General features: G+C 40.1%; 2 protein-coding genes across 3 annotated transcripts in view; both read left to right on the top strand.

Moving 5' to 3' along the window:
* The first annotated feature begins 6 nt into the window (after nt 1-6).
* On the top strand, nt 7-7,730 carry zgc:110269 (probable flap endonuclease 1 homolog). Its single transcript, XM_036556302.1, has 11 exons — nt 7-136; nt 1,033-1,105; nt 1,762-1,864; nt 2,322-2,376; nt 3,210-3,271; nt 3,375-3,511; nt 4,221-4,281; nt 4,426-4,557; nt 5,398-5,543; nt 6,209-6,350; nt 7,421-7,730. Exons 1-11 carry the CDS (start codon nt 55-57, stop codon nt 7,469-7,471), a joined length of 1,044 nt encoding a protein of 347 aa, XP_036412195.1. The 5' UTR covers nt 7-54; the 3' UTR covers nt 7,472-7,730.
* Nucleotides 7,731-12,947: 5,217 nt separating this feature from the next.
* The window catches only part of agfg1b (ArfGAP with FG repeats 1b), a 30,494-nt gene continuing 20,104 nt past the window's right edge, over nt 12,948-23,337 (top strand). For both annotated transcript variants that reach the window (XM_036556366.1, XM_036556365.1), the window contains exons 1-2: nt 12,948-13,245; nt 20,611-20,704. In XM_036556366.1, the coding sequence (XP_036412259.1) occupies nt 13,085-13,245; nt 20,611-20,704 (255 nt within the window). In that variant the 5' untranslated portion in view covers nt 12,948-13,084. The remainder of the gene's footprint in view (nt 13,246-20,610; nt 20,705-23,337) is intronic.

Raw genomic sequence — 23,337 nt, 5'->3', positions numbered from 1 at the left:
CGCCGAAGGTTTCAGCTCCAGCTGAATTAAGGGTTTTAAAGCTAATCATGCAGAATGGGAATCACTAAACTGGCAGATTTAATCCGCGGCGACGCCCCGGGCTCGGTGTCCTACAAAGAGATCGGAGATTACAGCGGTAAGGTCTGTTAAATAGGGAGATAGCTTAGCTTAGCTTAGCTTAGCTTAGCCTAGCCTGAGCGCCGCAAGCCAGCATTAACAACAGGAGCCGCGGCTGGACTGGCTCAGTGAGCCAGCTGGTCTGTTTACTTTTCGGGGTGTTTATTTAGATGAGTTAGTGCCTGGATAATAGGTTTTAAGGTTGAAAAAAGGGGGAATACATTTCATAAAGGTTTTGAGGGCATCAGTTCTTAATCTGGCATTTAAGTCAAGTGAAAGGGGAATTCCACCCATCAAAATTCATCCAGAACTGATTCAGAGTGGTTTGGTGTGAAGTGGTTCAGATGTCTTTACAGTGGTGGTGATAGGAACCAGGGGTCGCCATGACTACAACACACATATAGACATTTTATTTACTATCCAGAACCACCAGTGAACCTACACGAGTCTTCTGAGTTTATATGGAATGTTGATGATGGAAAATAGTGGAAAATCTGAAATAGTAAGTTTTCTTTGGGGACTATTTTCTCTGCATGTCTCCCTCCACCATGAATGGATTTTAAAGCCAAAATCCTCTCAAAACTATCATAAAACAGTGTCTCAGTCATCAGGCAGTGAATTCATAACCATTTCATGTAGGAACTTTCTGTGAGGGAGCTTTTAGAGGTGGACGTCTGGTTCCTATCACCACCACTGTGAACAGATCTGACTCAGGAGAACTGTTCTGACTTTGTTTACTTCTTAACCGTTTAATTATGTGGGGAAAAAAGTGGAGTTCCCTTGTAACCAGCTACATGTCAGTGTGGTTTAACCTTATTCTGGTGTTAAACAGATGTAAAGCATGCTTTGTGTCCCTCAGACGGACAAATACTGCATACTTTTATTAATCTCTGTGTTTTGTTGTTTGTTTTCTAGGAAAAGTGATCGCACTCGATACCTCAATTGTTCTGAACCAGTTTCGTTCAGCTGTGCCCAGGCTGCAGCTCAGGTCAGATACAGATTTAAAGGGCTGAAAGAGGAATTCCACCAGTTTTTTTAAAATTACTGTGAATTAATTCAATCGTTGAGATGTTAAAGTCATTCAGAGTGGTTTGGTGTAAAATGCTTCATAGTAGACAAAACTGACTCTGAACGTTTAGGCCCATGTATGATCCCTAAACTTCACTGATAAAAAAGATGGTTCTTCAAGGGTTCTTTAGTAAAGAAAATGGTTCTATATAGAACCATGAACACTCAAAGAGCCCTTTGCATGATTAAAGGGTTATTTGCATCATAAAAGGGTTCTTCAGATTGATGGAGAATGTGCTGTAGATGGTTCTATATAGAACCAGTTCTGTATAGCACCAAATTGTTATTTAGTTATGATGTCAAGCTTGTTACAATAGAAGCTTTTTGGTGCTAGATAGAACCCGTTTTCAAAAAGGTTCTATATAGAATCATTTACAGCACATTTACTAGCAATCTGAATAATGCTTTCATAATGCTTAATTACGAACCATTTTCTTTACTAAAGAACCCTTGAAGAACCATCTTTTTAAAGTGTGTATATAAGGTAATGAATAGCAATGTAATATAGTTATATAACATCATTATAACGTATAGTATGTTTGTACTTGAGGCGTAATAACTCCTGTTGTCCCACAGCCCTCACCTCGGCCTGTTCTACCGCACCCTCACGTTCCTGGAGCACGACATCAAGCCGGTCTTTGTGTTCGATGGGAAGCCTCCCAGTCAGAAGAGCGCAGTGGTGAGAATCATATTTATAATCAGATTAAAGTTTGTTAGTCCATAGACTGAGTTATTGACCATGTAACACTAGAAGATAAATTTGAGGTGCTTTTTTAAGGTTTATCCTTTTCTCACGATTCAGGAGACGGTAGATAAACAGCCTCACAGCCTTATAATGCCAAAATGTTAAAAAATAACGAGAAGTCTAAATCCACATCTGCCATTTAGCTCCACCCATTCATGCTGATTTTGAGTGTTTCAACTCAGACTGCTTTTGGAATAAGGCACAGTAAAGGAGAGCCAATCAGGGCAGAGCTCATTTACATATCAGTCTTAAAGGCACAGTAACAAAAGCAGCTGGTTTAATTTTAAGAGAGGATGGAAATTGTCACAAAAAAAAGAATTACATATAAAACCTCACAGACATCACACATAAACATCAGGGATGAGATATTTTTACTGTTTTGTCCCATCAGCTGGAGAAAAGAGCACAGACTGCAGGCTGGAGCAGCTCACATCGCTCCAACACAGGTACACTGTGAAAACTAATGAGTTCAGTGAACTTAAATGGTTTAAGGAAACCATTTAAGTTTAGTTTACTTAAATCATTTGACCATGAGTAATGCCCTGAACTGAGTATGAACAACACCTTTGTTTATTGTTGTATACACCTAAGTAAATTGAGTAAATCACTCCTTTGATCTTAAAATGATTGAGTATTTTGGACTTATGGAATAATGGTACTAACTCAGTACAGTTAAGTAATTCTAACATATATTTACTGCCTTTACACAACTCTAGTTTCTTCGATTAAAAGCTAAACTAGGCTTTAATTTTAACAAATTTATGCTGAATGGCAGAACATTTTTGGCAAGAATGCCTTAAACAGTTTAACTTAATACTGCTCTGGACCATCTCGCCCCATACTGACAGTTCAGCCCAGAATGCAGAAGTGGTCTGAAGTGTTCAGAACCACAGTCAGCAGGTGGGGTCATGGCAGCTCAACTCAGCACTGATTTGCAGTCAGCACTGACTGAGATTAGATGAGCTTCAAAAATTTAGAACATAAGTAAGCGCCCAAGGGAAGGTAGGCTGGGGAGAGTGACAACACAGAGATGGTAGGTTAAACAAGGTGGAAAGACACGCCCAATATGCCACCAAGAGCCAATAGGAATGATGCAAGTTTTACTCAAAGGTTGCATTGACCAAGCTTTCATCCAGTAAAGCTGAGAAGTCTTAACAGAACTTTACACAATTTCTCCACTTGTGCCAATGAACTACAAGGTAGAAAAAAAATCATAAAAAATTACAGCATGATTTTGGTATTTTGGTTCCATAAGTTCCATTTTCACTCTTTCCTCTAGTGTCCACCAAAACTCAGGAATTCCTCCGTCTCTTGGAGCTCATGGGTGTGCCCTATGTCATGGTAATTACACCTTTATTAACTCAATTTAAATTCCTTATGATCCATTAAGCTCTCTCACTCTGACCAAAGAGTTCATAGCCTTTCACACTGCTCCTCCTGCCAGGCTCCGGGAGACGGGGAGGCGCTGTGTGCACACCTGGTTAGAAGCGGTGTAGTCGATGCTGTGGCCTCAGAGGACATGGACACACTGGCGTTTGGAGGAACCGTCCTGCTTCGCCAACTCAATGCAAAGAGAGACAGGTGAGGAACAAGCAGGATGCTAGTTACTCTATACAGAGGGAAAATAAACAGGGATTTCCAACATTGGAGCTCAAAAACTGATTAAAAGCCACAGAGAAAATGTGGCTCCTAACAACCACCTGGAAGACCTGGTAGACCCCAAAACTGCCCCCATCAGATAAACAGCACTTAAAGCTTTCATCTCTGAGAGAGAGGAGAAAATCAAGCTGCTTCAGATCTGAAAACATCCACAGGTGTTTCTGTCCATCCTTCCACTGTGAGAAGACGACTCAGCGCTGTGGGTCTGAAAGGATGTGTAGCTGATCAAGAAGAACCTCACTGAGAAAAGGAGACGGACACATCAAAGAAAGAAGCTGAACGATGGACTGACCACCCCAGAGTCCAGACCTCAACACCACTGAATGTGTTTGATCACTTCAGAAAATTATCAACCAGCTTCTAAGACTGAACTTTGGAGGTGTGTCTGCAGATTCTTTGAGGAGCTGCAAGTGAGTCTCCTGAAAAGAGTGGAAGCTGGAATAAAGGGAAAGAGTGACGCACTGAACACTCAAACAGCTGAGAGTAGATTTGGCTGTTGAGGGTTCTGTGGAATTTTTTTTCTGACGCCCAAATTCTTTCTCAGTTCATTCAGCCTCTGACTGCAGTACTATGTCAAGCCTGACTGACATAAATGTGAATTTAATAAATTCTCTGATTCTCAAATTTGCAGTGAGGTCACTGAGTACTCCTTGCCAAAGCTACTGGAAGCTCTACAGCTGACACAGGAAGAGGTAAATTCTGTTCCCTTTACTGTTCAGTTTCAGCTCATTCTCAGTCAAACAGCACTGACAGTGTTGTACTTATTTCATTATAGAAAATCTTGTTTAAATGTGGATGAATAACTTTATAGAAATGTTTCCTAATTTGTGTTTCAGTTTGTTGACCTGTGTATATTACTGGGCTGTGATTACTGTGATAAAATAACGGGTCTGGGCCCGAGCCGAGCGCTGAAGCTGATCCAGCAGCACCGCACCATAGAGCACGTGATGCAGAACATCAACAGAAAGGTATCTGACTCAGACTCTTGGTTTTATGATATGCAGCCTTAAAGTGTTCCAGACTGCAACTGTAGAAATACTATTGCATTTCACAAACTCCAGTATTACCAAACCTCCCGAATGGCACCAGCTGACAGTCAGAAGAAATGACATTGCAAAGACGGGACTCTGGATATACATCCTGGTGTATAACAGTCGTAAGAGAGCCGCTTATCTTGGCAGGAATCTATACATTTACATTACATTGAGTAGCTCCTAGGTATAAAGTGAAGTAGTTATAAGGAACACAGATTTTTTGGCTTTTCCTCAGCTATGAAGAATTGCTTTAAAGGGCCCATATCAGGAAAAACACCTTTTTCCCTCATTTTTAAATAATAGAGTTTGTTGTAGTCTGTAAGCACTGTAAAGGTTTCAGAAAGTACCGTTTGCTCCACTGTACATACAGTCTGTATAAGGACAATGACCTGCCAAAGCAGCCTGTTTATACTGTTTTTTAAAACACATTTACATATATTCATCTACTCCATCTATTCAGCCTACAGTCGACTGACCCTGCCCACTCACCCTACAGCAGTTCAGCTCTGACCGTTCACACTGAGATTTCAACACTGAGTGTTTCAGTCCAGAATGCTTTTTAAATGAGGCACAATACAGGACAGCCAATCAGAGCAGGGTCCAATTACAACAGCCTGTTTAATTCTATGAGATAAAGGGAGGATGGAACCACATAAATGTCCCTGATGTCCACATAGAGAGGACATCAGAGAGCAAAATAAATTACAAGTAAAGTATAGGATTTTGGCTCTTTAAATACTCTGTTTTGGTCTAAAATCATGCTCTCTTTTCCAGACGCACCCTGTTCCTTTAGGCTGGCAGTTCAAGGCTGCCCGCAGGCTGTTTTTGGAGGTGCCCCAGACTGACCCCCCAAAGCTGAGCTGGAGCGACCCGGACGAGGAGGGACTGGTGAAGTTCTTGTGTGTGGAGAAACATGTGAAGTAAGTATTTGTTCTAACGTGAACCTGAAATCTAATAAAGCAGGAAGTGTAGGGGGCGATATGGCTTCTACTGTTTCATTTAAAAAGCCTCTATAATGTTCATATGATCCACACAATCATTTTGACAGACTGTAATACACTACAGGAAGTGTAGGGGGCGATATGGCTTCTACTGTTTCATTTAAAAAGCCTCTATAATGTTCATATGATCCACACAGCCACTCTGACAGACTGTAATACACTACAGGAAGTGTAGGGGGCGATACGGCTTCTAGTGTTTAATTTAAAAAGTTCTATAATGTTCATATGATCCACACAGTCATTCTGACAGACTGTAATACACTACAGGAAGTGTAGGCTTCTACTGTTTCATTTAAAAAGTGATCTGTAATGACTTATAGTGTCATTCTGACAGATTGTAATACACGGTAGATAAGACTTCTACTGTTTTGCTGCACCTGCACTACCATCGTATAGTAAGTTGATTGATTATTTGATTACAGGAATAATTATAGTAACCCAAGGGGAATAAAAGCCAGGAGGCCTAGTTAATTTCAAAGGGAAAGATCCTCGATTCGAATGGTCTTATAAATGGGAAGTGTTTCTGAACTGATTCTTACAGCAGATGCTTCATCAGTAGAATAACCTCTAGGTTCCTCTTTCAGGGAGGAGAGGGTTCGAGGGCGGATGGAGAAGTTTCGGCAGACTCTCAGTAAGCGGAGGAAACAGAGGGAGGATGAGGAGAAAGAGGGAAGAACCAGACAGTCACGACTGGATGAATTCTTTCGAGTCACAAGGAAAAGACGGGTAACAAAATAAAAATAATTAGACATTTTTAAGTACGGGTGTCCAGTCTTATCTGCAGAGAGCCCTTTGTGAATAAGACTGGACACTCCTGTTTTACAGGATCTCTGTCAGGGGAAAAGAAAAAAGATGTAGTATGTAAAAGTTGTTAAAGTTCACTTCCCAGGGAATACAGTCCATATGTGGAAACAGTTTAGCCACGCCCATTCTCCTTTTGCGGTTTAGCCCCACCCATTCAGCCTACAGCAGTTTAGCTCCACCATTCAGCCTACAGCAGTTTAACCCCACCCATTCAGTCTACAGCAGTTTAGCCCCACCCATTCAGCCTATAGCAGTTTAGCCCCGCCCATTCTCCTACAGCAGTTTAGCCCCACCCATTCAGTCTACAGCAGTTTAGCCCCACCCATTCAGTCTACAACAGTTTAGCCCTCCCATTCAGCTACAGCAGTTTAGCCCCACCCATTCAGTCTACAGCAGTTTAGCCCCACCCATTCAGCCTATAGCAGTTTAGCCCCGCCCATTCTCCTTTTGCGGTTTAGCCCCACCCATTCAGCCTACAGCAGTTTAGCCCTACCCATTCAGTCTACAGCGGTTTAGCCCCACCATTCAGCTACAGCAGTTTAGCCCCACCATTCAGCTACAGCAGTTTAGCTCCACCCATTCAGCTACAGCAGTTTAGCTCCTCCCATTCAGCTACAGCAGTTTAGCTCCACCCATTCAGGCTTCAGCAGTTTAGCTCCACCTATTCAGGCTTCATCAGTTTTGCTCCGCCCATTCAGGGCAAACAATCAGAGCAGTCATTAATTTATATCAGAAGGTTATTTATACATATTGGTCTCAGAGGTACTGAAACAAAAACAGCCTGTTTAATGCTAAAGGATGAAGAGAAGTGGGGAAAAGTGCATGTAAAAGTAAATTAGGACATATTTTTGGTACATAAAACCAAACACATCATAAGTGGACCTCAAGAAAAAAATAAAGGCATGAGCTCTTTAGAGTTTCTATTTTTTATTGTAAAGTTTATCGTCACTGCGTCATAATGAATGACACTGAAATTGTCTTGCTGTGTTCAGTCTGCAGATGCTGTCGTTTCCACCTCCACAAAGCGAGCGAAGGCTAAATAACCCTGCCCCCTACTGGAGCTGACCAAGCATTACCTCAGTAATGGATCAGACGGTCAACAAAAGCAGCTGCTGCAGTTAATTCTAATGGAAATGGTTATGACAGCGTTTTTTATTTGGACTGTTAGTTTCTACTGAGAGTTTCTGTTATTGTGTCAAAGTGGCTGCAACATGCTGCTTTATTAATGCCAAAAAAACATTTTTATTAAGGTCTTTATCGTGCTAAAGACTTGAAGCTGAAGTTGTTTATATTTAGTCTTTTATTTTGAATCATGTGTCTGAAGACTCATTCTTAAAAAAAACAATATTTTTGTTCTTAAATCATTGTACTTTGTGTGATTTGGTGAATGTTTATTTATTTTTAAATGCAATGAAAATGACTTGAATGTTATTTTTGAAGAATGACAGCAAAGATTTAAAAATACAGGAGCTGTTATTACAAGAGAAGCTTCTTCTGTTCTTACACTGCCCAAAACATCAGTTTAAGGAGATGGAAAGCAGAACCTAAAGCTCTGCTACAGGTTCATAATGAGGCACTCTGGACTAGAACTAGAGTCCAAATGCTATTTGTGGCATTTTTATCTTGTTTTTGTTTGTGAGTGTTCTCTCACTACAGTACCCAGCATGCACTATGGAGTTGCATCATACGACCAATGGGAATCGCTGTGTTGTCAACCAATCCTGACTGCTAGCCTAGCCACTGAGCTACATGCTAATCAATAAGTTACGGGTCATTCTACAGAAACGTCCACTTCTCTATCTGTCCATGGGAGTCACTGGTGTTACTGATCCTCACTGGTGTTCCACATAATAAAGGAACACCAGAGACATTTTTAATGAACAATGTGTTTTACAAAATAACTGCTACAGAACATCAAACCACATGTAGTCAATCATGGAATATCCACTAAAATATGGAATTTAATCCATTTATATTCTATTTTTTCACAATGACCTCAGAATAAAGTCGGTCACTCCAGTGACTTCAGCTAAAAGCTTCATATGAAATCATGAGCTAAATGAGAAAATCTCTGATAACTGAAAGACTCAGTGGACTCACCATGAGCTTTTCTTCATAGATCCTCAGAAAACAGGTAAAAGGAAGTCGAGTGATGTCATCAGTGTGACTTTTATTTCAAAATAAGAGATTTTTGTTACACAGTAACACCAGTGACACGACTCCTGGGGACAACTTTCATTATATATTTTATAATATTTATTTGTCATTTGTTTTCTTTGTCATTTAAATAATATATTTCATACTCATGTATAGATTATTGCAGTTAAAATTGCAGAAAAACATTTTTTTCTTCAAAATATGTCCTCAGCCTTCACACATGACTGTGGGGACGAGCTCTTCTGTGGTGCTTGGAATTCTAGATAATTGACTTAAGAACCAATATTGCTAAATTGATGGATCAAGAAGGTGAAATTGTTAAAATGACTTATTGTTTTATTTGAAAATGTATAAAAATTGTAGCCCTAACATGTTTTTAAGTGTAATATATCTGTAAACACTAGGGACACAAAAACAGACATTTCTATAGAATGACCCTTACCCTGAGCTACAGGCTAATAAGTAACTCGTACCTCGACTGTCAAACCAAAAACAGTATTTGATTGTCTTTATTCAGCCAGAGACGAGTTTTTATCGTCTCAGCAGGAGAAAATGAGCCAAACTGAGGCAGCTGAGGTCGCTACCTTGCTGACTTTAGCACTTCATCTTTCAGTGCCTGATCAGATGAGTTATTTCTGTTGTTTTGCACAGTCAGTTCTCTCCACTGTAATGATGAAGACAGTTCTACGGCTGTGATAAGATATTCTGCTTCGTAGCATTTGAGATTCAGATTATTTCACGACTCCCAAAATTTTAGCTGCCACGAAGAAGTTGTAGTCTTTCAAGGTTCCACACACTTTCAACATACATCAGTTTCAGTCTTCAAACTGGAAAATCTCACTGTAGAAGCTGCTGCAGCACCGCTGAGGGAAGCAAATAGGCACGTTTACAACAGATGTTCAGTGGGCTAAAGTTTATGAACCCTTTAGATATTATTTTATATAGTTGTGCTTAAATTTGACCTAAAACATCATCAGATTTTCAATACTGGATCATTTTCCTCAATATATAATTGACAAAGTCTAATATTTCTGTGTCACTTGTTTAATTTGGTTCTCTTTATCTGGACTTGTGTGAAAATCCGATGAAGTTTTAGGTCAAATTTATGCAGAAATATAGAAAATTCTAAAGGGTTCACAAACTTTCAAGCACCACTGTAGACTTTTAAAGACAATGGTTCTTCAAGGGTTCTTTAGTAAAGAAAACAGTTCTATATAGAACCGTGAACACTCAAAGAACCCTTTGCGTGATTAAAGGGTTCTTTGCATGGTGAAATGGTTCTTCATATTGATGGAGAATGTGTTGTTGATGGTTCTGTATAGAACCTTTTTTCGAAAAGGATTCTGCTATTGTTACGATACAAGCTTGTTACAGTAGAAGAACCCCGTTTTGAAAAAGGTTCTATACAGAACCATCGACAACACATTCTCCATCAATATGAATTTCACCATGCAAACAACCCTTTAACCATGCAAGGGGTTCTTTGAGTGTTCACGGTTCTATATAAAACCAATTTCTTTACTAAAGAACCCTCGAAGAACCATCTTTTTTAAGTGTGTAGGGATGGATATGGTTTTTATTTTGCCTGGAGTCTCCCTCTAAAGAGTAAAGCTCTGCTGCTCTCAGTACCTGCACTGCTGTGCTTTGGAGCTTCAGCAGTTTATTTAAGACCCTGAGAACAACAGAACCATACAAACTCACTTCCCACACTGACAGATGCTGAATGTGCTAGGAACTTGGACTGACGCGCTCGTTTATCTTTTTAATCTCAGACGTTTAGACTGGCTTTACTTCTACATGAAAGGTAACTGAAAAACTCAGATTTATCAGAGGACAGAATTTCTTTCTTAAGCTCTTATTGACCGGGGTGTATTTTGGTTTGTCCATCTGAATTTACTTGACCAAATCGTAAGGCAAATTATTCAGTAACTGCATGAAATAAATGTAAATTTTTATTTTATTTATTTATTTTTTGTAAAAGCTCCCCTCAAATTAACAGAACATGTGTTTTATGATCACACATGTCGCTATATACTTACAATTTACTGCTGAAAGCCAAAAATCTTAGACGCTCTTTGTATTATTTTTTAAAAATAATGTTTACAGAGCAGATCACTGAAGAGACGCCGTCTGTTTATAGTTTATAGCCCAGATTTGCGGAAAAATGGGTCGAATTTTAGTAGACAAAAAAAATGAGTTCAGCTTCTTTTATTATAAGGGTTTAAAATGACATCACCCATCTATTTGACTGGAAAGAAGACAGTTACAGCTCTCATACGACCCCCACCTTTAGAATGAAGCTTATGAAATATGAAAGTTATGAAGAATATGACGAAGTGCGTTTTGGAACCACCGGTGGAGGCTACGTTTGTCTCAGAGAAATAAAGCAGATCTCAATATTATATTAATGAAGGATCACTGGTCTCTGAACTGTCTCTCCCAAACCCCTGTTGGGAGAAAAGAGGAGATCAACAACAGCATTTCACTGTGAGAAGTTCTGGTGATGAATGGGAAAAGTTTGAGTTCTCCTTCTGCACTGACAGAGTTCTGTGATCTAGAACAGAGCTATTTATGTAGGAAACAATGAGATCTCACACTTTTCTTACAGAGATATTACTCGGCTCAGACTGGGCTGAGACGAGTCAGACACTAAAGAGTTAATCCATATGTGTGACAATGTTTTGATCAAAGTGAGAAAATCTGAGTTTTATTTCTCAGGAGCCGAATTTCAGAAACAGGAGAAAACAGTTTCAGTCTCACTCTGATCTCAAACTGGACTGAACTGTGTCCAGGAGAAGAACCTGAGATCAGGAGGAGATTCATTTAGAATATTTCTCTCCTCTGAGTTAGTCAGTCGGGACACATTTGCTGTCTGAGGTTTGCTTCTTTATGTTTGCAGTGTGTTCTTGAGGCTAATATAATGGAGGTCTATGTCACACAAAAAGGATCATATATAGACTTCCATTACCTATTAGCTGTATTAGCTTACTAGAAAAGCCAGCATAGACCAGCATATCCTCACTGTCCAGAACTAACTACATTATAGTCCATAATAACTCCATTTCTTCTGATTTTCATTTTTCTACATTTGAGCACAGCAGCTTCCCTTCACATTGACTGAAAATGTCATGACCATTAAAATGCTCCAAAACAGGAATAACATCTTTACAGTAACTCACATTAGGAGTTAAGAACGCTTCGCCCTCTCCTGTAAAGTTGCCATTTTGGAGATACTTCTTTGGTGGTTCTGGATAGTAAATAAAATGTCTATATTTGTGTTGTAGTCATGGCGACCCCTGGTTCCTATCACCACCACTGTAAAGACATCTGAACCATTTCACACCAAACCACTCTGAATCTCTCTGTTTACATCTCATCTTGTTTTTATCGCAACGACTGAATTATGAACAATATGGAGACCCTAAGATGACATGAATTAATACATCAAGGCCACAACTTAAGTTGTAATAAGAAGTAAGAAGTAATTTGTGGCCACAATATAGTAAGTCATAGCTTCAATATAGTAATTTCGTGGCCTCAATGTAATAATTTGTTGCCTCAATATAGTAATTTGTGGTCTCAATATAGTAAGTCATAGCTTCAATACAGTAATTTGTGGCCTCAATATAGTGATTTGTGGCCTCAATATAGTAAGTCGTGGCTTCGATATAATAATTTGTGGGCACAATATAGTGATTTGTGGCCTCAATATAGTAATTCATGGCCTCAATGTAATAATTTGTGGCCTCAATATAGTAATTTGTGGCCTCAATATAGTAAGTCGTGGCTTCAATATAATAATTTGTGGGCGCAATATAGTGATTTGTGGCCTCAATATAGTAAGTCGTGGCTTCGATATAATAATTTGTGGGCACAATATAGTGATTTGTGAGCTCAATGTAGTAATGTGTGGCTTCAATAGAACAATTTGTGGCCTCAATATAGTAATCCGTGGCCTCAATGTAGAAATTTGTGAGCTCAATATAGGAACTTGTAGCTTCAATATAGTAACTTGTGGCCTTAACATAGTAATTCATGGCCTCAATTTATTAATTTGTGGCCTCAGTGCAGTAATTTGTGAGTTCAATATAGTAATTTGTGGCCTCAATATAGTATATTGTGCTTCAGTATATTAATTTGAGGCCACACCTTTTTTTAAAAGATGTCCTCTTAGGGTCTCCTTAGAAAAGAACAGTGGAATTCTCCTTCAGCTGCAGTAACTCAGTGTGGTCATCCAGGCCTGATCCATTAATTCCTGGTTGATTCCCGTTTTTTTCCTGGTTTATTCCTCTCCAGTCCACTAGAGGCGCAGCTCCAGCAGCTCCATAAAGGCCCGTGTGTGTGTGTGTTTTTCCCAGAAGCAGAGCGTGTTTATGGCCGTGCCTGGCGGCTCCAGCCCTTCTGCCCCCGCGCTGCCCCCCTGTGCTGGGGCTGTAGAAGCCTGACCTGCCCTCCTGCCCCCTCCCGAGCCCCCCTGAACCCCGTCCCGGAGCCGAGCCATGGCTGCGAAGCGGCGGCAGGAGGAGCAGCACCTGAAGCTCCTGCGGGAGATGCTGGCGCTGCCGCCCAACAGGAGCTGCTTCGACTGCGCGCAGAGAGGACCCACATACGCCAACATGACGGTGGGCTCGTTCGTCTGCACCACCTGCTCGGGGATACTGTGAGTAAAAGGGCCGAAAAGTCTGTGTGTATGCAGGGCGGAGCTCTCTGAATTTTCCGTTCCACCTTAAATGCTGCAGCAGTTACATTGTGGGCTGCAGCATTTAAGGTGGAACGGAAAATTCGACCGAGGAGCCTCGCTTTTTCCCACCCTGCTGTTTCAGAAACGTTCATCCGGAATGCTTAATCATGCAGTGCATGTCCAGAAGTCTCCAGACAAGATTTAAGGTGCGCCTTTCGCGCGCAGCCTGTATAATCCCCCATAGAAAGGCACTGAGCAATAGAATGGGGCCAGAGGGGTTTAAAGCCCCCCAGCACTGGAGCAGTGATGGAGCCCCATCCAGTACCTTTGGGATGAGTTGGAGTGGAGTCTTCCAACATCAGCACCACTAATGTCCACATTTCGTCACTGATGAGTGATGACCAGCGTTCTGTAACCCTTTCCCAAAGCTGTGAGGGTCTCCAGAGCCAGGGAGGACTTCTTTTGTGTCTCATTGTCCACTTGTGACATCTGTGTACTGGAGTTTGTGTAAACAGGTCCGTTTTCTAACCTCTCTTAGAATTAAACAGGCTGGTTTTGATACTGTGCCTTTAAGGCCCTGTTCAGACTGCCGACCCAGATCTGATTTTTGGTATATCCAGATTGATTTTTGATGGTCTGTACAGCACAAAACCACACTGAATCAGACTTTTGGCATTTCCAGATTGTATCCAGATTGATTTTTGATGGTCTGTACAGCACAAAACCACACTGAATCAGACTTTTGGCATATCCAGATTGATTTTTGATGGTCTATACAGCACAAAACCACATTGAATCAGATTTTTGGCATATCCAGATTGTATCCAGATTGATTTTTGATGGTCTGTACAGCACAAAACCACACCGAATCAGATTTTTGGCGTATTCAGATTGTATCCAGATTGATTTTTGATGGTCTATACAGCACAAAACCACACTGAATCAGACTTTTAGCATATCCAGATTGGTTTTTGATAGTCTAGACAGCAAAAAACCCCATTAGATATGATTTTTGGCATATCCAGATTGTATCCAGATTGATTTTTAATGGTCTAGACAGTGTAAACCACATCAAATCTGACTTTTGGCTTATCCAGATTGTGTCCAGATTGGTTTTTAGCAGTCTGGACAGCGTAAAACCACATCAGATCTGATCTGGTGATGGGAACCAGACGTCCACCTCTGAAAGCCCCCTCACATGAAATGGTTATGAATAAGCTGTGTACTGATTCACTGTGGGCGGGGCTTAACGGCTGTAGGCTGAATTCGGGGTGGACGGTATGATGATCCTTTATTGTTATCATGGTAAATTATGTCACAACAAACTTTTCAGAGTATATTGGGTATATCTTCAGTAGTTTTTATGGATTTAGTGCAGTTCAGTGTGTAAAACATTTAATAAAAATCATTGTAGTTGTAGGTTGTTTATTATAATAATAATAATAATAATAATAATAATAATAATAATTGTTGTTGTTGTTGTTGTTCTATGTGTGGCACTGAAGGTTCTTTTTTGTCTGTTCCAACTTATGAAATCTCAGAAAAAATAAATATTGTGATGCGTATCATGTACTGTGACAATATTTAGATTATCATGACATTATATATTCGCCATATCGCCGACCCTTAGACTGAATAGGTGGATGTATGACATCACAAAGACAGAGATTTCATAACAGGCTGTTTTTGCATATGTGGGCTGTAAGGACTCGGGTTTAAATGCTACACTGTTAATAAAGGTGGTTCTTGAAGGGTTCTTTAGTAAAGACAGTACTAAACCATGAACACTCAAGAACCATTTGCATGCTTAAATGGTGCTTTCCATGGTGAAATCGTTCTTCAGATTGATGGAGAATGTGGTGTATATGGTTCTACCTAGAGCCCTTTTGAAAAGGGTTCTACATAGCACCGAAAAGGGTTCTGCTATCGTTATGATGTCAAGCTTATCACAGTAGAAGAATAATTTTAGATACTATATAGAACCGTATATAATGTGTTCTCCATGTTTGACTTAAACATGGTTCTTGGTGTAAGCATGGTCTTGGAGTGTTCATGGTTCTGTATAGAACCATTTTCTTTACTAAAGAACCCTTGAAGAATCTTTTTTTAAGAGTGTGTGTGTGTTGAAACTTTAACCGTGTTTACATGCTACATCAAACTCGGTCATTCAGAGTGGTTTGGTGAAACTTACCGAGTCAGAACTGTTCACAGTGGTGGTGATAGGAACCAGATGTCCACCTCTAAAAGCTCCCTCACAGAAAGTTCCTACATGAAATGGTTATGAATTCACTGCCTGATGACTGAGACGCTGTTTTATGATAGTTTAGAGAACTTAAACTCCATTCATGGTGGAGGGATACATGCAGAGAATATAGTCCCCAAAGAAAACTTATTATTTCAGATTTTCCACTATTTTCCATCATCAACATTCCATATAAACTCAGAAGACTCATGTAGGTTCACTGGTGGTTCTGGATAGTAAATAAAATGTCTATATTTGTGTTGTAGTCATGGCGACACCTGGTTCCTATCACCACCACTGTAAAGGAAGCTCTTCGTGAGGTCACCCTGGTAGGTCGACATGCGTAACTCTGCCCAGTTTACAGAGCAGTAAAGGTTATCTGCAGGTATGTGACACACCTGTTTACTGTACTGCAGCAGGTTACTTTAAACTCTGATTCTGACTGAGATTAACGAGCCTTTTATAAGGAAACGGCGCCAGTTTAGAAACGATAACAGATTTGCTGTTGTGGGGAAATTAGATGAATATTTAAAGGGAACATTTATTAAAATACAAACAGGCTGATCTAGAACTGTTGCAGTTTTGCCTTCATGCTACTATTAAACACACCCACTTAAAAAGGTGGTACCTTACGGGTAAAGGGAACAGTAATGTTTAGAACCATGAGTTCTATATAGAACCATTACATGCTTAAATGTTCTTTGCATGGTGAAGTGGTTCATGAGTCGATGGAGAATGTTTTGTCTATGGTTCTGTAAAGAACCTTTTTGAAAAGGGTTCTACATAGTACCGAAAAGGGTTCTGTGATTGTTAAAAGCTTTACGTTGTAACAATAGAAGAACCCTTGTTGGTGCTATTTACAGACTTGAAAATATAGTTGTTCGAGGGTTCTTTAGAGAAAGGAAATGGTCTGTATAGAACCATGAACACTCAAAGAACCATTTCATGCTTAAATGGTTCTTTGCATGGCACAGTTGTTCTTAAATTGATGTGGAACGTGCTGTCTATGTTCTGTATAAAAGCTTTTTGATAAGGGTTCTATATAGCACCAAAACGGTTCTGCAGTTGTTGCTGGTAAAAATAGAAGAACCCTTGTTGGTGCTATATATGTTCTCAGTAAGGATGGTTCTTCAGGGGTTCTTTAGTAAAGGTAAATGGTTCTATATAGAACCACAAACACTCAAAGAACCATTTGCTTGACTAAGTAGTTCTTTGCATGGTGAACTCGTTCCTCAGATTGATGGAGAATGTGCTGTAAAAGGTTCTGTGTAGAACCTTTTTGAAAAGGGTTCTATATAGCACCAAAAGGGTTCTGCAGTTGTTAAAAGCTTGACATTGTAATAATAGAAGAACCCTTGTTGGTGCTATATACAGGCTTGAAAATATAGTTCTTTGAGGGTTCTTTAGAGAAAAAAAATGGTCTGTGTAGAACCATGCACATTCAAAGAACCATTTGCATGCTTAAAGGGTTCTTTGCATGGTGAAATGGTTATTAAATTGATGGGGAGTGTGTTGTCTTATGTTCTATATAGAACCTTTTTGAAAGGGGTTCTATATAGCACCAAAACAGTTCTGTGATTATTAAATGCTTGACTTTGTAAAAATAGAAGAACCCTTGTTGGTGCTAAATATACTCTTGAGAAGGCTGGTTCTTCAGGGGTTCTTTAGTAAAGAAAATGGTTCTATATAGAACCACAAACACTCAAAGTACCATTTGCATGACTAAATAGTTCTTTGCATGGTGAACTCGTTCCTCAGATAGATGGAGAATGTGCTGTAAAAAGTTCTGTGTAGAACCTTTTTGAAAAGGGTTCTATATAGCACCGAAAAAATGGTTTGGCTGTTATGGTGTCAAGGTTTTAACAACACTTTTTGCTGCTATATAGAACCTTTTTCAAAAAGTCTCTATATAGAACCACATATACAAAACATTCTCCATCAGTCTGAGTGATGCTTTCACCATGCAAGGAACTACTTAAGCATGAAATGGTTCTAAACAGGACCAGTACCTTTACTGAAGAACCCTTGAAGAACCATCTTTTTTAGGAGTGTAAAACTAGTTCTGTTTAGAGGAAGTTACGCTGACGCTGTGCTAACACTGCTGTAGCCATAGATATACATACCTAGAAACTGTAGTTTTATTTAAAGTAAATTATGCTGGTTTTAGGGCTGGGCGATAAAACGATAACGATAATTATCGCGAAATAACTTTTCCTCGATAGAGCGATACGACATGTTCGATAAATGTTCGATATAATACAGCACTCTCACACTCCCACGTTCAGCGAAAGCCTTCGTGGCGTTTTCTACTGCAAGGAAAGCGACACTGCTCTGCTGTCGCCAGGAGAGGGCGCACTTCCGAGTTTTTCGACATGATTAGAGAGGGAGGGGGTCACGAGGAAGATGAGTCTTTAGCAACGGCTGAAACGCGGAGTTATGCATTCACAATCCTCACAACTACAGCGCTGTTACAGCGCTCGGACAGTCATATTTCAGTATTAGTGCATTCCCAAGCAACGAAAGTGAAAGAAAGAAGTGGGTTCATGTAAATTACAGCCCTGATTTAAACGAAAGTAAACTGAGGAAGCTGTGAGGCAGTGGAGAGCGGGAGAGCGCTAGCTTTCCAGGCTAGCTGTTTTTAGCAGCTGGCTAACTTGAAGCAGCTCCGTCACTCACACAGCACGGAGAACTGATGATACTGTAGATCAAACACAACACAAAAGCTCCGCTTTCAGTTTAAACGTACCTAAAAGGAGGACTTTGTTTGTCTGGTGTTGATATTTTGCGGTTCACCCCTTAAACTACTACGATAGTATAGAGAAATCCAGTCGTCTAGCTGGTGTCTGAATACTGTGATGTCATGTGTAGCGGGGTAGCCGAGCGCTCGGCACCAGCTAAAATAATCTGTTTTCTTTCTTAAATTATGACTATTACAAAATAGCCGTGCTTTTCCAGCTGGTAAAAACAGCTCAGCAGACACTTTCTCCCACTCTCCCATGACAGATCTGTGAAATGTTCCATTGTTGGGCGAGTGTTCGTCATGTTCTGAACATAAAGGATAGTTTAAAACACGATATCGATATCGAACGATATGAATTTTGTTCATCGTGATAACATTTTTGGCCATATCGCCCAGCTCTAGCTGGTTTAGATATTTAAACATTTAGTTTTTCTGTCATAAATTAACAGACAGACAACTAAACAAACAGTTACAGCAACTATGCTGGTTTTATTTACAGGGCTTTGCTGTTTTGAGACCATTAAATGAATGTTTTAAGGGAATTATGCTGACATTTAAAGGAAGTTATGCTAGTTTTGCTGCCCAAGACCATAAAACGAACACTTAAAGAAAATGGTGCCAGTTTTTGAAGGCTTTTTTGGGGTAGAAAATGAATGTGACTCTATGGGAGGAGTGAGGGATGAAAAAACGACACACAGAGGAGCGCAGGTCAGTGTGGCTGTGGATTAGAGCTTGAGCACCTGCCCTAAGTGAGGGCATGTACTTTGTTGGCTGTCGGGCAAAAGAAATAATGTGGTTTGTGTAAGGGCGAAAATGAATGGGACTCTATGGGAGGAACGAGGGATGAATAAACGACATATAGAGGAGTGCGGGTCAGTGTGGCTGTGGATTAGAGTTTGGGGACCTGCCCTGAGTTGTGACATGTAGTGTCGTGGCTGTCGGGCAAAAAAGTAATAGATTTTGTGTGGTGACAAAAATGAATGGGAGTCTATGGGAGAAACGAGGGATGGAAAAGAGAAAAAGGTGAGTGCGGGTCAGAACAACAGTGAATTCGTGCTTGGGGGCCTGCCCTGAGATAGTGTATGCGAAATGGTGTCTTTAGGCCACGCAGAAGTACAGTAGATTGTCATGCAGTTTCTCACCCCATTCATTCTCTATGGGAAAAAATTCCGGAAACACGGAATCTGTGTATCCGATCAAAAAGCTGTGTACAAGCCTGGATCACACAATCAGACTGGACAATCTGGAGTTGGAGTTTAGTGAGAAATGCTCTCACAGTTTTAAGGATTTTGTTCTCGAGGCTGCCGTTGTGCTTTTATCAACTACTAGCGGTGATGTCTGAACATTCCTAGTGAGCGCGAGAAACACGCGTGATGACATCACCAACGAAACGACTATTAAATTAGTTGCCAACTAATTTGGTTGTCGATTTTAGTTGACTAAGGCCCAAACCCATTTCACCCCTCGCCCCTACCACTCAGCCCTAATCCTCTGTTTTGCGTGTTCTCGTCTAGGGGTAGGGCGTCCTGATTCTTGAGATAGAGGGGGAGGGCGAAGTGTTGGGGCTACATGACCCTCCAAACGGGGGTTTCTCAGAGACTCCAAACAGAGAGTTATGGGAAAAAAGAAAAAGAAAAACCGGCAAGATGGAGAACAAGAGACCAAAGAAACACACAAATGTGAGAATTTTCTCTGTTAAAAATTACGATAACCACTGTTTTATCTTAGTTTAATGTCGTTTCAGTGTATTTTGGTTCTTTTCTTCATAACAAGCATAAAAAATCACTAACAGCATGCTAATGTCTCGGTAGCTAGCTGGATAACTTTCCTGTTCCACCTTAAATAGTCCAGCAGTTCTGACGCCTGAAGCGCCAGAATGTAACTGCTGCTCCGTTTAAGGTGGAACGGGAAAATTTGAACAAGAATCTGGTGAATATCTGACTTCAGCTTCATATCACTGAAGAATTAGGGGTGGGTGATAATAAATAATTGCCCCCTCTTTGAAGATCATATGATGCCATAAATGTAACTAAAGCCCAGCAGTGAGGAGCTGAACTTTACCCTCCTCTGCTGTCACTGCAGACTGGCAGGGTCGCCTACAGAGCAGCGCTGGTAGCTGTTAATGAAGTGATGCTCTTTTTATTTGAGGGTCCCATTTCAGAGGGTAGATTTCAACCACTACCCTGTAACTCAGTTCCAAGGGGTTAGGGTGACACTCGAAAACAAGGGGTAGGGGTGAAAATAAGAAAGGCCGAAGTCGAATAATCGTTGCACCCTTAGTTTCATCCTCGCTGGTCTTTCATTTGCTAAACTTGACTTATTGTTTGTGTGTAAAGTCGTCGTTTGTGTGTTTGTGTTCCAGGCGAGGGCTCAACCCCCCGCACAGAGTGAAGTCCATCTCCATGACCACCTTCACGCAGCAGGAGATCGACTTCCTACAGAAGCACAGCAATGAGGTACCGAGCGGTGTTAGGGGTGCAGAGTTCATCAGTATGAATGTGGAGATTCAGCTGCTCACATTAAAGAGTTAAAGTCGATTTTACTAGATTGTATAAATATCCAGTGAAGTGTGCGCTCGACACGTTTCGTCCCCTTGGAATTATTACCAGGTTCTGTCTGATATTTTTTCAGATTTGAGTTTTTTTTCCCCCGTATTCTGTGACACTTCTTATCATAATGTGAGGTGTGTTCTTTTAAGCTTGGGCTCTTTATCTAGAAAACAAAAAGGTTCTCTCTTCAAAGTCAAACTCTAACTTGGTTCTATAAGGTTCTCTCTGAGCCAATCAGCACTTTGAATACACACAAGAGGACCAATCAGGTTCTGCTTCTTTGTCGTGCCGCCGCTCAGCGACTGCGGGAAAAGTTTATAAAACTTTATGAAACGTTATAATTTTTTACGTTTTAAAGGTAATTAAACAGTGAACATTTGAACTGATGGGGTCTTAATTACAACATAAACATTGATTTCATTAATCCATCCATTTTTCTTCTTTCTCCCGAAACCACATTCAGAGTCACATTTCTGATCTAAAACAGAACCTCATACAGTCTTTAGACTGACCTGCTACACTGACTGACCTGCTGGGACAGTTTATTATTAAAATAGAAAGAATTAAATGACTATAAAACTTTTTGATAATGTAGACACTAATTTTATGATTCAAAGCAATTTACGAGCATAAACTGTTTGTGTTCCGCTTCTTCATGTTTTGTCAGGTAGAACCTTACAACTCTGAGCAGGAAGTGAGTTCTCAGGATTAGAAGGTTCTGCCTGCATTTGACCGGTTCCAAAAAAAACGAATTTACAGATTTGATAGGGTTTTGATTTTGTACATTTAGAGTACATTTAGGGTGTCAGTCATTTTCATATATATTAAGACGTGCTCCACGTCTCAGTTTAACTATTTGGAATCCAAAATCTTTAAAGCTCAACATCTCAAAACTGTCATAAGACAGAACCTTATGATTCCGAGGGGATTCAGTGTATTTTTAAAAATAATTCTAAATTGTACCAAAAAGACGCCAACAGGATTTTTTCTTATGATGCACAGAATAAAGAATTGTTTCCTAACGCATCAATTTCGTCGTTTACTAAGGCATCGTTTCCAATATTTCCTAAAGCCTGTAGGATTTCATGGTGCACAGAATTAAGAATCAGTTCCTAAAGCATCATTTTCATTTTTTCCTAATGTGAAGCTTCCAAACACGACACTTTGTAATGCGTCATTTTACTGACATACAGTTTCCACTGTTTCCTAAAGTGTTGTTTCCATCATTTCCTAATGCATCGTTTCCAGTATTTCCTAATGCTAGGATTTCATGATGTATCGAATTAAGAATCATTTCGCTGCTGTCAAAATAAAACCTCATATCTCCAAAATGGTAACTTTACAGGAGAAGGACAAAACCTACTTCACTTTTAATGTAAGTCAATGGAACCAGACTTTTTTCCAAGTCATTTTGGGTCGTTTCTTTTGGTCCATTCATCATAACAGGTATTTTCAAATTATTTCAAAAACTGAAAAACGACAAAAATGGAGTTACAAGGTTTCCTAATGTGGAGGTTCCTAAGACGTAATTTCCTAATGCATCATTTCCATCGTTTCCTACCGCCAAAAGGATTTCATGATGCACTGAAGAAAGAAATCATTTACCAACGTGTCGCTTCCTAAAGCGCCATTTCTGTCTTTTTCTAACACTTCTTAAAGAATGAGTCTCTACGCTCTGTGGTTTATAGTTAAGGGCCGAATTACAGAAATTTCCTCTCTTTTTGTCCTAAGTTAAGATCTGACGGGTCAAGATAAGATTTATTCGTATTACAGAATCAAATCTGATCTTCATTCTGTAATTTTATCTTGTCTTACAGCATCTTATCTCCAGTTAGGTAATCCCAACCTAGTCGATCAAAGTCGATAATCAGCTGACATGTCTGTTTCCTAGCAACCGACCATAAACACACACAGCTGAAACGTAAACACGTAATCAAAACAATGTTAAACATGTGAGTCACAGCTGCTGTTACTGATGTAAAAAACAGAACTAAAGACTGATAAACTGGAAGTTGTGAATACTGTGAGAGCGCCCCCTGCTGTTTATCAGAGTCGCTGATCCCCAGTTTCAGTCTCCATTTCCCAAACGCTTTAGCCGAGCGCGCTAACGTTACTCCTCCTAATAAACAGACACACGTTCAGCTCCGTCTCCTCATTATTCACCACCATCACTGTAATATTTCATCATCAACATTAACACACGAAGGTGATCAGAGGGGCGGTGGAGATCGAGTCTGCAGCGTCTGAGATCTTTAAAACGCAGAGTTAGAAAAGAAAATCATCTCACAGTGAAAGCAGCGTTTTACAGTAGAGATAAATGGAGCTCATTATGCTGGTAGTGAACTATGCTGCTGACACAGCTGCCTAAAAACCATAGAAACGGACCTTAAACAGAAGTGAGGACCCTGTTGGGGTTCATCCTAAAGTTAGGACAGGATTTAGGAGGTTTAGTCTAGTTAGGATGTTTGTGTGATGCTGTTTTCTTATCTGGAGATCAGATTTCAGAGTGAAGAAGTTTCTGTAATACGGCTCCAGATGAA

Source organism: Colossoma macropomum, unplaced genomic scaffold (genome assembly GCF_904425465.1).
Source record: "Colossoma macropomum unplaced genomic scaffold, Colossoma_macropomum, whole genome shotgun sequence".
Classification (NCBI taxonomy): Eukaryota; Metazoa; Chordata; class Actinopteri; order Characiformes; family Serrasalmidae; genus Colossoma; species Colossoma macropomum.
This window is presented reverse-complemented; position numbering and strand designations above follow the sequence as displayed.

Bases quoted from the DNA above. Each gene is read 5' to 3' on its own strand.
- zgc:110269 (XM_036556302.1), top strand. From the start codon at position 55: ATGGGAATCACTAAACTGGCAGATTTAATCCGCGGCGACGCCCCGGGC. The intron at 3,512-4,220 runs GTGAGGAACAAG...TCAAATTTGCAG, and splicing joins CTCAATGCAAAGAGAGACAG to TGAGGTCACTGAGTACTCCT. The intron at 5,544-6,208 runs GTAAGTATTTGT...TTCCTCTTTCAG, and splicing joins TGTGTGGAGAAACATGTGAA to GGAGGAGAGGGTTCGAGGGC.